Source organism: Lissotriton vulgaris, chromosome 1_2 (assembly GCF_964263255.1).
Source record: "Lissotriton vulgaris chromosome 1_2, aLisVul1.2, whole genome shotgun sequence".
NCBI lineage: Eukaryota > Metazoa > Chordata > Amphibia > Caudata > Salamandridae > Lissotriton > Lissotriton vulgaris.
Window position 1 is genome coordinate 354,792,519 of NC_141686.1, and position 15,447 is coordinate 354,807,965.

Sequence of the window (15,447 nt, forward strand, 5' to 3'; positions counted from 1 at the left end):
ATGTACGGCCGAGAAGCACGATTTCCAAGTGAGATTTCCGAGGATCTGGTATGGAATTTTTATTGTGTTTTTAATGTAAAGAATTTTTACAATGTTGTTTTTTGTTTCTCAGTGATTACTCCAAAGTCTGTTTTAATATGCATATTGTTATTTTGTAATTATACATACATTCACTTGCTGGATACTTTTTAACTTTAGACAATGTCGCCCTGCTTTAATCAAACTACAACCGTTGGCAGATAGATCACAGACTGTGCAAATTGCGAAATTTCTGAAATTGATGGTCAAAACTAGGAAAACAATGGATGGTTTTTAAATAGCCTGTAACTATTTAAATTTTTATACTGCTAAATTTTATGCTGTCACTTATGTGCTTTTATGGTTAATTGATTTTATACCGAATAAAGCGTATTCTGATTCTGACATATGAAATCTAATTTCTCTGTGTGTATAGTTTATTTTCTTTAGCGTAACTTTTATTTACAATAAAGCAAGTTATTTCACTTTGTTTTAATTTTTATATAATACTACACTTTTATATAACGAAAATGAGTGATTGCGTTTTATGTTTCCTATAATAGCTTGAGTTTACACTCCCAACTGAAAGTGGATATGCCGGCATTATCGTTGAAAACAAAATTAAAAAAGCAGAGTTGCAGAGGCAGACAAAACAGAATATTGAGGTTGCCCAGGAAAAGCAAAAAGAAAAATTTAAAAAGAGAGTTTCCCAAAAATATAAGCCGTGCACCTTCAGAGAAGGACAGTTAGTGCTTCTGAAAAATTGCAGGAAAGCTACAAGAAAAGGAGGCATTTTGGAACATAAATTTACTGGACCATACACTATTGCTGAAATGCAAGGAAAGCGTGTTAAATTGCTTAATGATCGCAATATCCTTTTACGAACAACACACAATCTCGACATGTTGAGCCTTATAAGTCGAGCGTCAAAGGTAAACAATCGAAAGTAATGTTTTGGTTATGCAATGTGAGATAATTGGATGTGTTTCGGAATAATATAGTATCAACATATGTAAATGTCTCCTTAATTTGGTGAAAAGGTATTAGGTTGAGCAGGAGAACGTGACGCTGCCTTTCTCCAAAAGATAGGTTTTTAAAAGTACGGTATATTAAACAAGGTATTATTGAATAATAATTTTTCTTTGTGTAGGGTTTTGTGTTTGGATGGTTGAGTAGTCTGTTTTTCCCAACTGAGTTTTTGTCAACCTCAAAACCAATATTTTTCAGGAAGAATGACCAATCATGAATCGCCAGCATCTCTTCCACTTGAAACACTTTCAGAGGAGAATGATGATTTTGCAGAAAACCAAGCTTGCGTGCTGTTGGGGGGTGAGGTTGCTACTTATTTTATTAATACTTCTGTTTTAAAATTGTTTAACAAATATTGACACTGAAGATGTAGGGTGTTCTCACAAGAAGCTTGATTTTACTATCTCTATTTTGGTAATTATACATCTTAGTACTTTGTGTCCGGCTGGTTTACTATATGGTGCTCACTTCGAAAAAAGTATATTACTTTACACTAATCCAAACAACCCTTTATTGGGTTTTCAGTGGTTTTAGACAACATTAGAAAGCTCTCTAAGTGGTAGCTGTTGATAGCAGCCTTCATGCTTAGGGCTCCAATTACGATGCCCTTGGAAATGGCTACGAGCCAGGGTTCGTTGGGAAGGAATCCTACCTGTGTTTTGGAAAAGGGCCTGTAATCCCAAAGCCGGCTATATCTGCCCGAGGGATTATGATGGCATATTCCCACTGCCTTTCTGTGCCGGCCTTTTCGAGACAGAAAGACTGTGGGAATCTGTTTTGAGGGGGCCCCAGCAGGGCCCACATGGGTGCAAGGCCTCCGGATGGCAGTCTAGTAGGCACCTATGGTGCCCCCCGTTGAGCCCTGCACCCCGGCGAAAGTAATTTGTTTGGTGTGACTGTCAGTTTTGAAGTTTATGTAGGTGTCTTTAAAACTTGTTTTAACTTATGTTTCTCACTTATGTATCCACAGACTTAAAAGATTCTGGATCTAAGACCAGGCAAACACTTTTGGATGTGTGGAAGAAACCAGTGACGGGACGCTTGGAAGCAATAGTGTCCGACATAAAACTGTATGATTCTTCCTTTTGTTCACTCAAAACGCACCAATGGATTGTTGATGAGGTTGGTTTCTATAACATCGATAGAAAGTATAGTATGTCTCGCCACCGCCGCGCTCAGGCCTGTCTGTTGGTCCTTGCTCCAGCAGATTTGTAATCATGCACTACTTAACTAAGTGTAATTTTTTTTTAGGTAATCGATGCGTACCTTAGCAAATTATGTATGTCACGATACAATGTACGTATATTTTCATAAATAACACACACAGACCTACCCCAAGATAACAATTGTTTTACAATGTGTTTAATGATGTCCTTTTATTTTAACCTTAGTGTTTAGCACTTTCTGCAACAGTGTCATCCTCTATCTTCCTGGGCAAATACCGGTCGCCTGTTTTCCAGGTACATATTTGAATCTCTTATTTGACTTTTCACAGTCTCAGGTTGTAATGATTTGTTAATGTAACTGATGGATTTAGTGTTGAAGTGTACAAGACACTTACAATAACGTATTGAACAATTGGCAACATTTCACATGTTGGTATACTGTGAATCTGTGTACTTGTCATCCAAGTAAATATTTTTCATTTAGAATTCTGAATAACAATCCATTGATACCTTTGAACGTATGGAGCCAGGATGACAGTTACAGTTATTAATGAGCACATTCTATTCTATGCAGGTACCTTATGAAACTGTGGAAACTGTCCTTTGTCCTACAAATATTGGCAATCATTGGATTCTTTTAGTAAGTGCCACTTTTTTATTTTTTATTTATCGTTCAGAAGTTTGAAAGTTATTGATGAAAAATATGAGTGGTTGTAATAGTTGGAGAGGCCTACCTTTTTTTTAATATATACATTGGCTATTACTGAAACTATTTTGTTTTAAAATGTATCAAGAGCGGCCCTCTCTAGCAACAAGTTTTAAAACTCAATACTAAAAATCTCAGTAAGTTTACAATCTGATATAACGAAGTAGCAATGTAAGCTTTATGATTAGAAATCAATAAAATGTGTAAATAAAAAAAAAAAGGTAAAGCAACATCACTTATTAATTGAAGGATGATTCCAAAGGGATTTTCTAAAGCTGTGTAAGGGTACTTGCGTATTATGCTCATTTACTTTGCTTACTAATTTTTAAGTTGGGTATAATCCAAAAGACATTATTTACAAAGAACTATAACAATCGAAAAAGTGGTATTAAAGTACAACAAACCTTACCTTACTCCCTTTCTCTTGCTGATGTTGTTTTTCAAACAGCTTTTATATAACCCTGGGCGTAGTGTGCGGAGTGGGGCTACGCGGAGCTACGCGAAGTGGGCACAAAACTACGCCCACCTGCGCACTCCGCGTAGCCCCACTACGCGCCGCCCGCCTCCCTCCCGCCCTCCCTAAATACTGCAATAAATGGCTAGAAAGCTTTTAAAAACACTTACCTTGTCCGCCGCGTCCCCGGGGCTCCCTCTCGCCGTCCCTGGATTCGCGCTGTCATTTCGAAAACTAATGCGCGGGCGCCCGTGCATGCGCATTTCAGAAATGCGCATGCGCGGGCGCCCGTGCATGCGCATTAGTTTTCGAAATGGCGGCGCGAATCCAGGGACGGCGAGAGGGAGCCCCGGGGACGCGGCGGACAAGGTAAGTGTTTTTAAAAGCTTTCTAGCCATTTATTGCAGTATTTAGGGAGGGCGGGAGGGAGGCGGGTGGCGGCCGGCTACGCACCGTCTGCGGAGCGCGCGTAGTGCCGCCTGGCTACGCCCGCTACGCAAAATGCATAGGAGACGGCACTACGCACACTCCGTGCACGGAGCGTAGCTGGCCGCCCAATCCTACTTTTATATCATTTCCACAGATATTGAAACCTTTTACAAAGAAAATTTTAGTCTATGATTCACTGCTGGCAAATCTTCATACCTACAAAGTCTTCTTGAGAAATTGGAGGTGCCCTTTCCCAAATACAGTTTCCATTATCTATTTAGTACTTTTAAGATTGCAAAATAATAAAATTCACAAACTTTACTAATTGATCACTATTTGTGACAACAATGTAATATCTTTATTGTTTTATTCTGATTGACAAACTCTAATATTTTACATAACCTTTCATATGTCTCTAAAGGGATTTCCTACAGGCACTGGAGCATCCTGACTATGAGCTTTGGGAATTAGTGGTTGATTCTAACATAAAGCAACAGGACAACTACAATTGTGGTGTTTTTTGCATGCTGGTAATGATACATTCCTATTAATACTATAATCCTTAATTTGTTTTTATCAAAGTGATTAATTGATCATATTCTCGAATGAGACATTATTGAAGTTAATTATGGTTTTTGTTATTGGAGTACTTATAAATAGTAAAGAGGGCTTTGACCATAAACAATTACAGGTGAGGGGAAATTCACTAATGAAATAGTTTAAACAGTCTGCCACATGATGCATGGATTTTAGGGGTGCACCACATGCTGCCTATTAGGGATTTCACTTCAGAAATCCGTCCGGATGAGGCCGTAGAGTCTGTCGGAAGCAGAGCAGTATTCCCCTCAGATTATCTCTCTAACCACTAGTATTGTCCTAATGCAGTTGTCCAGAGACCTCTGATGATGGCTTTCCAACCGATATCATATTGAGACCAATTGTTTTTACGTCCATTTCACTTTAACTTGTTCATTTGGATAACATATACATTTTACTCTACTTTTAATTGATGAAAGTAAAACTTTCAACTGTGTTCTCAGTTTGCAGATTTTTACATCAGTCAACAGCCAGTTCCAGAGATTTTAATAAATTCTACATTTATGGAGGATTTTAGATTCAAAATTGCAATGGATCTAATGGAGTCATCAGGTTTGAGTTTAACATTTCATGTCTCAATTTTATAAATGTGTCCTGCCTTTGGGTCAACAGAATGTTTTGATGATTTTGGTAGCTATTTTTGTTTCTTCAACGTTTTTAAAAGTACACAGCATACATTTTGTACATAGTATTACATATAGTACGGTATAGCAATTATGTGTTTGAGTATGTTAAAAGGTCATTTTTCTTGCCAATAGAAAGAGTTTTTAACAGTTGTGACTGTGTCACAGCAATATCAAGTCTTAGGAATAAACTTAGAAACATGTACCAGATGCCCAGAGATAAGTTTAGGTTTTTTACTTTTCCTGCTAAGATGTGCTGATCTACCTCAATATTACATTTAGATTCTATTGAAGATTTCTGCGGTGTCTGCAACGAAATAACTTCCGACGTAGGTCAGGAAAACATTATGGTAAATACACACAATTATTTTTAATAGGAACAATTGTAGAGGTCTGGCTAAAGATACTTTCAAATTTTCTTTTATATTTAAATGTATTTATTAGTTTTCCTAAAAACAAAGAACCCCACAGGGGCAATTGTATCATCGTAATACAGTGACTCATACATTGCAAAGACAGCCTCTTAGCAAGGCTAGGCATAGCGGTAACGGAAAGTCCAAAAAGAAGAAAGCACTAGGAGATCCCAAACAGAGTCCATCGTGCTATTTGCTGCCCCTGTTGAGAACCAAAACTCCACAACCCCCTCTCCATCCGGCATCCCCTGAACGGTCTTCATTGAGTACCTTTACAATGGTCCCGGAGCCCTCAACCATTTCCTTAGGCTGTGGGCAGGTCCTTTCATAGCTCCGGCAGACGCAGCATCCTCAGATATTGAGGCAGGGTAATCTCGCGAAATTGAGCTGAGAGAAGGTGTAGGAATGGGCTCCAAATTTTCTGGAAGGCGTCAGTGGAGTTGTTCAAGGTAGCAGTGATGCGCTCCATTCCCAGTATGTACCTGAGCCTATGAAGCCAACCCATGTCTAGGGGGGGGGAGGAGCCTGAATGCTTGAGGACATTTTCTAGTGCCGCACCCATGTCCATGTCGATCCCCAGGCAGAGCTGGCCCTTGCTGCCTCCGACCCCCCACTGCTTTTGGTGCCCCTTGCTCCTCTAAGGTGCTATCACCGCGTCATGGGGTGCCCTTGCCACGCCACTTGCTGCTCTTGTAAGCTCTAGCCAGTCTCTGCTTGCATCGCTGCGCCTTTGAATGGCCCAATGCATCCGGGCACGGGATCGGCAGTTACTTGTGGCTGGGTGTCTCTCCGCTGTGTTGCTCTGCTGGGCCCTGGGCTCGGCACTGCTCCTTGCAGCGACAGTGCCACCTCTGCGGGTGGCCCCAGCTTCACTGTGCCCAGCCCTTGTCTCCAGCCTGACACCGCGCCTACACCAGACCCCGGCCACCTCAGCCCCTCACTCTCGCAGTACCCAGGACGAGCTTTCTCCGGAGGTCCTCAGGGCCGACAATCTCTTCACTCGCCCCAACGCAAATCAGCACACACCCGTGGTGGCTGCCCCATGTCCTGCGGGTGATAGGGCCTCTTTGAGCTTGTGTGCTCTGTCCCCCTAACTGTGGCTCTCCGGCTTAGTGCTGTGCCAGGCGACTGTTGAGGGTCTTTCTGAAGGTGTTCAAAGAGGGGGGCGTGTCTGAGATCTTGTGGTAGGTTGTTCCATGTCTTGGCTGCGATGTGGGAGAAGGATCTTGCTCCTGCTCTGGCTCTGTGGACGCGCGTGGTTTTGGCTAGTGCGAGGTTGGAGGAACGTAGAAGGATCTGATTTTCTGGTGGAAGTAGGTTCTGAGCTTGTTGCCACTGACTGGGGACTGTGTGAAATGTGGAACAAGTATGTATTTACCATGCTAGGAAAGAGCACTGGCACTGGGGACCTTGTACGCATGAACCAAGTGACTTTATGTGAAAGTTGCTTTAGATATCAGTCACAAACTATGGTTGAGCATTTCAAATCAGTGCAGTTTCCTACAGATTTTTTTCACAAACTCTGAAAACTAATTTCACTTTACAAATGAAATAAAAACATATTTACCTGTTTACAATGCAAAGTGAATAAATATTTTTTTTTACTATCTTTCCAACAGGCACTATGTAAACAATGCTGCAGATGGATACATATCGAATGCATTCGAAAAGATGCAACATCCTTGTTACATCAAGAAGTTTTCAAATATAGCAAATGTATTTAATGAACAAGTTACTTACCTTCGGTAAAGATGTGTTCGCATGTGAGCTGTAGATCACATGCTTTGCATAATTGTGCCATCTAGTTTTGGTTACGGATGTTTAAAAGTAGTTTTTCTTTGAAGAAGTCTTTCCAGTCACGAGGTTAGGTGACTCCTTCTTTTGTTGATAGTGCGCATGGGCATCAATTCCATTGTTAGACTGTTTTCCCGCAAGAGGTTGAGAATGCAGTATATAAGTGTACTACAGAGTTGTCAATGCGTATGTTAAGTAAATAATAACAACTGCAACAACCACAGGTGTCGGGGGAGGTGGGAGGGCACATGTGAATCCACAGCTCTACATTCCAATAACAGATGCTTACACTGATAGTGACCCAGATCTCAACTGTGTTCTCTGTTTTCAGTACTGTGAGAGAAGTAAAGAAACCTTCTCAGTGAAGTGAAATGAGTTATTATGATACATTGAAACTATTTTCACAACTTGTTTACTGTAATATCGTTGTTTGTGGTGCTCATTTTATTTTTTCCGATACATTGGAAATATTTTTATAACTTCTTTACTGTAATATCGGTGTTTGTGGTGCTCACATTTATTATTTTTTGATACATTCAAACTATTTTTACAACTTGTTTACTGTAATATCAGAGTTTGTGGGGATTATTCTAAATTATATTTTTTGATATCCAGAACACAATATTGTACTTCAGTGAAAATTATTTTGAAAACATTTGAAAAATAAATTATTATAGTGTGATTATGTATTCTTTTTAGTGCTTTATTAAAAATATGCAGGGGCATGGTCACTTTCATTGTCATGACGGACACCGCCAGCAAATAAACTGCCTGTATAAACTCCACAGCGGCCCCTCGCCAGGCCCACCAGAAGCAGGGAGTGGTCAGATACATACCACGCCAGATAGGAAACCTCCCTAACCTGCCGTGCCAGCTCAGGGGTAATGAGGCAATTAACCAGCCGAGTATAAGTTCCCGTCGCCGAGGTGTAGCAGGAGAAGAGTCTGGATCCCGAGTGTCTTTACCTACATACACCAGGGTATAAATGTTGGATCCATTCTCAACAAGGGGAGAAGGAGTGCTTTGGTAAAGGGCACATGGTTACAATAGTTAGAGTTGCAAAAGTCCAAGACAGAAGAGACCAGTCCCCAGGAGAGGAAAGAGGAAAGAGGAAAGAGGGGGGGGGGGGGGGGGGGGACAGGGAGCTGGGAAGCGGGTCAGATCTGGCAGATCAGCAGTGGGAGTGAAAAAACCTTGTGCGGGCCCAAGACGGTAGAGTAAACGGTCTCCAAGCTTAGATGGGGTCTCGTAGTTATAAATTGAAGTCTGGGTGCCATTTTAGAGTCAGGCAAGTCCCAGGTACCTGGACGCAATGAACCCTGGGTCCAATGGCCGCCATCTTAGGGTCAGGCAGCTGGGTTCAGGTTGGCTCGTGCTGAATCCCCCAGAGTCAGGGTATATTCCGAGGCACACACTCTCAATATCAGGGGGGCCCTCAGCATCCGTGGGAGACCCCAACCACCAACATCAGAGGGCTCCTACTGGTGCGCCCTGCAGGGGCTATGTATTGACCGCTACAGGCAGGCAGTTGCGCTGATTGTTATCACGCTGCAATAGCCACTGGGTAGATGGGAGTCTTTGTCGCTTTTTTTTTCAGAGTGCTGGGTTGGAGTTAATTGGATGCTGGGTTGGAGATGGATGGATGCTGGGTTAGAGATGGATAGATGCTGGGTTGGAGATGGATGGATGCTGGGTTGGGGATGGATGGATGCTGGGTTGGAGATGGATGGATGCTGGGTTGTGGATGGATGGATGCTGGGTTAGGGATGGATGGATGATGGATTGGGCATGGATTGATGCTTGGTTAGGGATGGATAGATGCTGGGTTGGAGATGGATGGATGCTGGGTTGGAGTTGGTTGGATGCTGGTTTGGAGTTGGGTGGATGCTGAGTTGGAGATGAATGGAGTGGGGCGGATGGATGTGAGAGGTGGATGAATGGATGCTGGGTTGGGGATGGATGAATGCTGGGGTGGGGATGAATGGATGGATGCAGGGTTGGAGATGGATGGATGTGTGAGGGGTGGATGGATGTGTGATTTGTGGGTGGATGGATGCTGGGTTGGAGATGGATAGATGTGTGAGGGGTGGATGGATGAATGCATGGATGGATGGTTGACTGTGGATGCTTGGAGCATGAATTGATGGATGAATTCGTGGGGAGGCGTGTTTGTGCACTGCTGGATGGGTAAGTGAAGAAACTGTGAGGCCAGAGGCCTAACGGCCCCCAAGGCCTGAAGTGCGGCGTATTCGCCATTCACGCTGGCTTGTGGCCTCTGTGTGTTTGCAACAAAGTGACCCATTGCCACCGAAGGTGCTGTATTTTCTGTATTTGGCATTTAGTCGGTTTATTGGAAGTAAACCAAGACTCTTGCCTCAGAATGTATTTATTGTTGTAGTGAATGCTTACAAATTAAATCCTCGTTTCCCTGTGACTTAGGAATATAAGGTCACCTCCCTGGACACCATAGAGATGTATGAGTGGGAGTCCCACAGGTGAGGGCCAGTCTCTCCCCTGAAAGTGTAGTTATCCTCTTCTCCATCGGATGTGATTTCACGCTATAGATTAGTGATGTCAATGATATTTAAAAACCCCGAACGCCAGATCTCTGCAACCCGCCCTTTCACCGCCTGCCTCTCCATTCAGATCCTCCTAGTTATCAAGCTAGATAGACATCCACCCATTCATCCACCACCACTTCACTCATCCTTTCATCCACACAACCACCTTTCCATCCACCACGCATAGAATCACATACATCCACCTATTCAGCTCCCCGCCCACCTGCCCAGGTATCTCATCCCCTACCCAGGCGTCCTTAAACAAGAGATAAGCTCCAAGTGTCAGACATTTGGTTGTAGAAGTTACTCGTGGGGGGGGGGCTGAAGCACTTTGAGCCCAATGTGCGTTGCACAGCGTGTGGTTGTGTTTAGTGCACGACCAGCATGTGGCGTGTGCACGTGGTTTGTGTTTTGGGAGGTCAGGCTGTGGATGGGGAGGGGGTGGCCCCCGGCTGTTCCTGGGACTTCAACCGCTGCCGTGGGGAGTTTCAAATTAAAAAACATATTATATAGTGCGCATGCGTGCAAGGACACGCATGCGCACTAAAGCGGCAGAATACCGGGGAGCTTAAAAATACCTGTATGAAGCCAAAAGTACATTGTGCGGTTGCGTAGGATAGTGCGCATGCGCACACACGAGGGGGGAGCGCATACAGACGGGGAGCAGGGAACCACGGAACACCGGCACGTTTGTGAGACAAACGCATGCGTGGCTACTGTTACGTGGATCCCAATAACCGCTTTAGCCTTGTTGTGAAGGACGCGATACTCTAGCCCTTACGCGTTGTGCAAGAGCAGAGACTACTTTGGCATCCATCTTTGTGAGGGATGCGGCCTGTTATTTCGGTGAGAAGACCAACGTTTCAGCGGCCATCTTTTTGTGTGACGCCTGCCTCCCCGGCCGCCATCTTAGCGTGGGGAGCGCTACTACCCAAGAAGCCATGTTTATGCGGGGCGTGCGATGCTGCGACCGGTTACCGTTAGACAGAAATGAAGGAGGTAGACATCATATTAAATAAATGCGCCGGTTATGGGGGCTCCTGGAAACGCATGCACGTGAGTGTGGACTATCTGTATCAGGCTTCACGGGGTATAAATGGGGGAGGAGGGTTATAAAGATAAGAGATGAAAAGTGACTCCCGGTTCTCTTCTCCTATGACTATCTGCTGTTCTCTTCCACCCCGCCTACTTCTTTAACTCCCTGTTCTCTTCTCATGTGCTGATCTGCTGCTCTCATCCACCCACCTCCTTCTTTAACTACCTGTTCTCTTCTCTCGTGCTGATCTGCTGTTCTCTTCCACCCCACCTCCTTCTCTACCTCCCTGTTCTCTTCTCCCGTGCTGTTCTGCTGCTCTCTTCCACCCCACCTCCTTCTTTAGCTCCCTGTTCTCTTCTGCTGTGCTAATCTGCTGCTCTCTTCCACCTCGCCTCCTTCTCTAACTCCCTGTTCTCTTCTCTTCTCCTGTGCTGATCTGTTGCTTTCTTCCACCCCGCCTCCTTCTTTAACTCCCCGTTAACTTCTGCTGATCTACTGCTCTCTTCCACCCCACCTCCTTCTTTAACTCCATGTTCTCTTCTGCTGTGCTGTTATGCTGCTCTCTTCCACCCACCTACTTCTCCAACTCCCTGTTCACTTCTCTTCTCCAGAGCTGATCTGCTGCTCTCTTCAACCCGCCTCCTTCTCTACCTCCGTTTTCTTCTCCCATGCTATTCTGCTGCTCTCTTCCACCCCACCTCCTTCTTTAACTCCCTGTTCTCTTCTCATGTGCTGATCTGCTGCTCTCATCCACCCACCTCCTTCCTTAACTACCTGTTGTCTTCTCTCTTGCTGATCTGCTGTTCTCTTCCACCCCACCTCCTTCTCTACCTCCTTGTTCTCTTCTCCCGTGCTGATCTGCTGTTCCTTTCCACCGCCTCCTTCTCTAACTCCCTGTTTTCTTCTCCCGTGTTGATCTGCTGCTCTCTTCCAACCGCCTCCTTCTTTAACTCCCTGTTCTCTTCTGCTGTGCTGATCTGCTGCTCTCTTCCACATGCATCCTTCTCTAACCGCGCACACACACATACAACTACACACACACAACCGCACGAACACACACAACCACACCACACACGCAATCGCACACACAACCACACACACAATCACACCCAACCACACACACAACCACACACACACAACCACACATACAACCACACACACATACAACTACATGCACACACAACTACACACATCTATCTATCGCCCTAACTGTATCTGTCGCCCTCACTCTATCTATCCGTCACCCTCACTCTATCTGTCGCACTCACTCTGTCTGTTGCCCTCACTCTATCTGTCGCCCTCACTCTATCTATCTATTGCCCTCACTCTATCTATCGCCCTCACTCTATCTATCGCCCTCACTCTTTATCTATCTATCAATCTATCTATCTATCTATCTATCTATCTATCTATCTATCTATCGCCCTCACTCTATCTATCGCCCTCCTTCTATCTAGCTATCTATCTATCTATCGCCCTCACTTTATCTATCGATCTATCACCCTCACTCTATCTATCTATCTATCTATCTATCTATCTATCTATCTATCTATCGCCCTCACTCTATCTATCTATCTATCTATCTATCTATCTATCTATCACCTTCACTCTATCTATCGCTCTCACTCTATCTATCTATCGCCCTCTATCTATCTATCTATCTATCTATCTATCTATCTATCTATCTATCTATCTATCTCTCTATCGCCCTCACTCTATCTATCTCATTCTGTACTCCACCACCTGGTCTTCTAAAAGTACAGCCCTGCCACCTAACATGCCTTCTCCAAAGGTGCCAGGATACAGGAATCCTGCAATGATCTATCATCTCCAATGTTGCCTTCAGAGGTTTCTGGGAGAGGGCATCTTTTAAGTGGAGACAATTTGTTTTTATACCTGACCCACTCCACAGTGTCAGAAATGAGGCCAAATTAAATGCAGGGGTGCAGGTTGTCAGCTGGTCGCCATGCCTGCTTCCAGCAGGCAGGTCATAGCTGCTGAGTCCTCCAGTGGTGCCAGTCAGCAGTTATTATAGACTGCATGGCCATGCGATGGGGGTTTCAGGCCAGTGGTGGATTGGATATTTGTATAGCCGTGCTGTCCTTGTGGTCCTGTCTTTTTCTGTGCTCTGCCTGTTTAGCAGAACACAGCACCACTGTTTGTAGATGGACATTTCCGAGAGTTTTCATTTCTATTACCTACAAACATAGCACCTATATTAGTAGACTGCAAGTACAACCCCCAGAGTGTGGTTGTGCTATTGAATGGTCAAATATCCTCTGTTCAATGGTACTCATTGTATCGACCTCAGAAGGATGAAAAGCTATGTAAACTCATGTGGAATGAAACAAGTGAACATGTGAGTATAGGAGAGCAAACACAGATCCTTGGAGTAGGCACATTAGCTCCTTGGGCCACCAGTGTAATACATAACTGTTACCATACCACATGTCCCAGTAAGATAGCGGTGTTCGGACAGTGTAGTGACACACACAGTAGAGTGTTTTGCTGCCACTGCCTGTCTTCAGAGCAGCCTGTGACCGAAAATGGGGCTCTCTGTAAGCTCACTGGCTCCTAGCAGTCACTGTACCTCCCTGAACCCGCGGCGCCGGTATATAGCAGTGCAGCTGACTTGCTGTGGCTACTATGAGAGCTGTGCAGCCGCTGCCTGGCTCCCTTCTGCTCCGTTTTCCGTTGCCTGCCTTGGCTGGCAGTTATGTGGTTAATGCTGCTCAAGCAGGAGTAGTGTTCGCCGCTGGATCTTGAAAGCGCATGCGTGTAATCACACGCATGCGCACTAAACGGCCAGGAGAGTGGGGAGCTTAAAAATACATGCAGCCAAGACATGGGGTTTCCACGCATGCGCATAATGATGCGCATGCCTGGAAACGCGGGGGGTGTAAAGACAGATGGGGTGGGTCTATCCGTCACCCTCACTCTATCTGTCGCCCTCACTCTATCTATCTATTGCCCTCACTCTATCTATCGCCCTCACTCTATCTATCGCCCTCACTCTTTATCTATCTATCAATCTATCTATCTATCTATCTATCTATCGCCCTCACTCTATCGCCCTCATTCTATCTAGCTATCTATCTATCTATCTATTGCCCTCACTTTATCTATCGATCTATCACCCTCACTCTATCTATCTATCTATCTATCTATCTATCTATCTATCGCCCTCACTCTATCTATCTATCTATCTATCTATCTATCTATCTATCTATCTATCTATCACCCTCACTCTATCTATCGCTCTCACTCTATCTATCGCCCTCTATCTATCTATCTATCTATCTATCTATCTATCTATCTATCTATCTATCTATCTCTCTCTCTATCGCCCTCACTCTATCTATCTCATTCTGTACTCCACCACCTGGTCTTCTAAAAGTACAGCCCTGCCACCTAACATGCCTTCTCCAAAGGTGCCAGGATACAGGAATCCTGCAATGATCTATCATCTCCAATGTTGCCTTCAGAGGTTTCTGGGAGAGGGCATCTTTTAAGTGGATGCAATTTGTTTTTATACCTGACCCACTCCACAGTGTCAGAAATGAGGCCAAATTAAATGCAGGGCTGCAGGTTGTCAGCTGGTCGCCATGCCTGCTTCCAGCAGGCAGGTCATAGCTGCTGAGTCCGCCAGTGGTGCCAGTCAGCAGTTATTATAGACTGCATGGCCATGCGATGGGGGTTTCAGGCCAGTGGTGGATTGGATATTTGTATAGCCGTGCTGTCCTTGTGGTCCTGTCTTTTTCTGTGCTCTGCCTGTTTAGCAGAACACAGCACCACTGTTTGTAGATGGATATTTCCGAGAGTTTTCATTTCTATTACCTACAAACATAGCACCTATATTAGTAGACTGCAAGTACAACCCCCAGAGTTTGGTTGTGCTATTGAATGGTCAAATATCCTCTGTTCAATGGTACTCATTGTATCGACCTCAGAAGGATGAAAAGCTATGTATACTCATGTGGAATGAAACAAGTGAACATGTGAGTATAGGAGAGCAAACACAGATCCTTGGAGTAGGCACATTAGCTCCTTGGGCCACCAGTGTAATACATAACTGTTACCATACCACATGTCCCAGTAAGATAGCGGTGTTCGGACAGTGTAGTGACACACACAGTAGAGTGTTTTGCTGCCACTGCCTGTCTTCAGAGCAGCCTGTGACCGAAAAGGGGGCTCTCTGTTAGCTCACTGGCTCCTAGCAGTCACTGTACCTCCCTGAACCCGCGGCGCCGGTATATAGCAGTGCAGCTGACTTGCTGTGGCTACTATGAGAGCTGTGCAGCCGCTGCCTGGCTCCCTTCTGCTCCGTTTTCAGTTGCCTGCCTTGGCTGGCAGTTATGTGGTTAATGCTGCTCAAGCAGGAGTAGTGTTCGCCGCTGGATCTTGAAAGCGCATGCGTGTAATCACACGCATGCGCACTAAACGGCCAGGAGAGTGGGGAGCTTAAAAATACATGCAGCCAAGACATGGGGTTTCCACGCATGCGCATAATGATGCGCATGCGTGGAAACGTGGGGGTGTAAAGACAGATGGGGTGGGGTCTATTGATAGTCACCGGCTCCGTTTCTTCTGCCGACTCTGCCCCGGGTGACCCGGAAGTGAA

The 15,447-nt window shown here is 44.6% G+C and overlaps 1 protein-coding gene across 1 annotated transcript; it reads left to right on the forward strand.

The window, feature by feature from the left end:
* On the forward strand, nucleotides 1-4,986 carry LOC147736805 (uncharacterized). Its single transcript, XM_086952703.1, has 10 exons — nucleotides 1-48; nucleotides 582-936; nucleotides 1,246-1,347; nucleotides 2,018-2,169; nucleotides 2,299-2,343; nucleotides 2,439-2,507; nucleotides 2,788-2,853; nucleotides 3,957-4,045; nucleotides 4,224-4,332; nucleotides 4,843-4,986. The coding sequence occupies exons 1-10, from the start codon at nucleotides 1-3 to the stop codon at nucleotides 4,984-4,986; spliced, it is 1,179 nt and encodes a 392-aa protein (XP_086808829.1).
* Nucleotides 4,987-15,447: the final 10,461 nt, after the last annotated feature.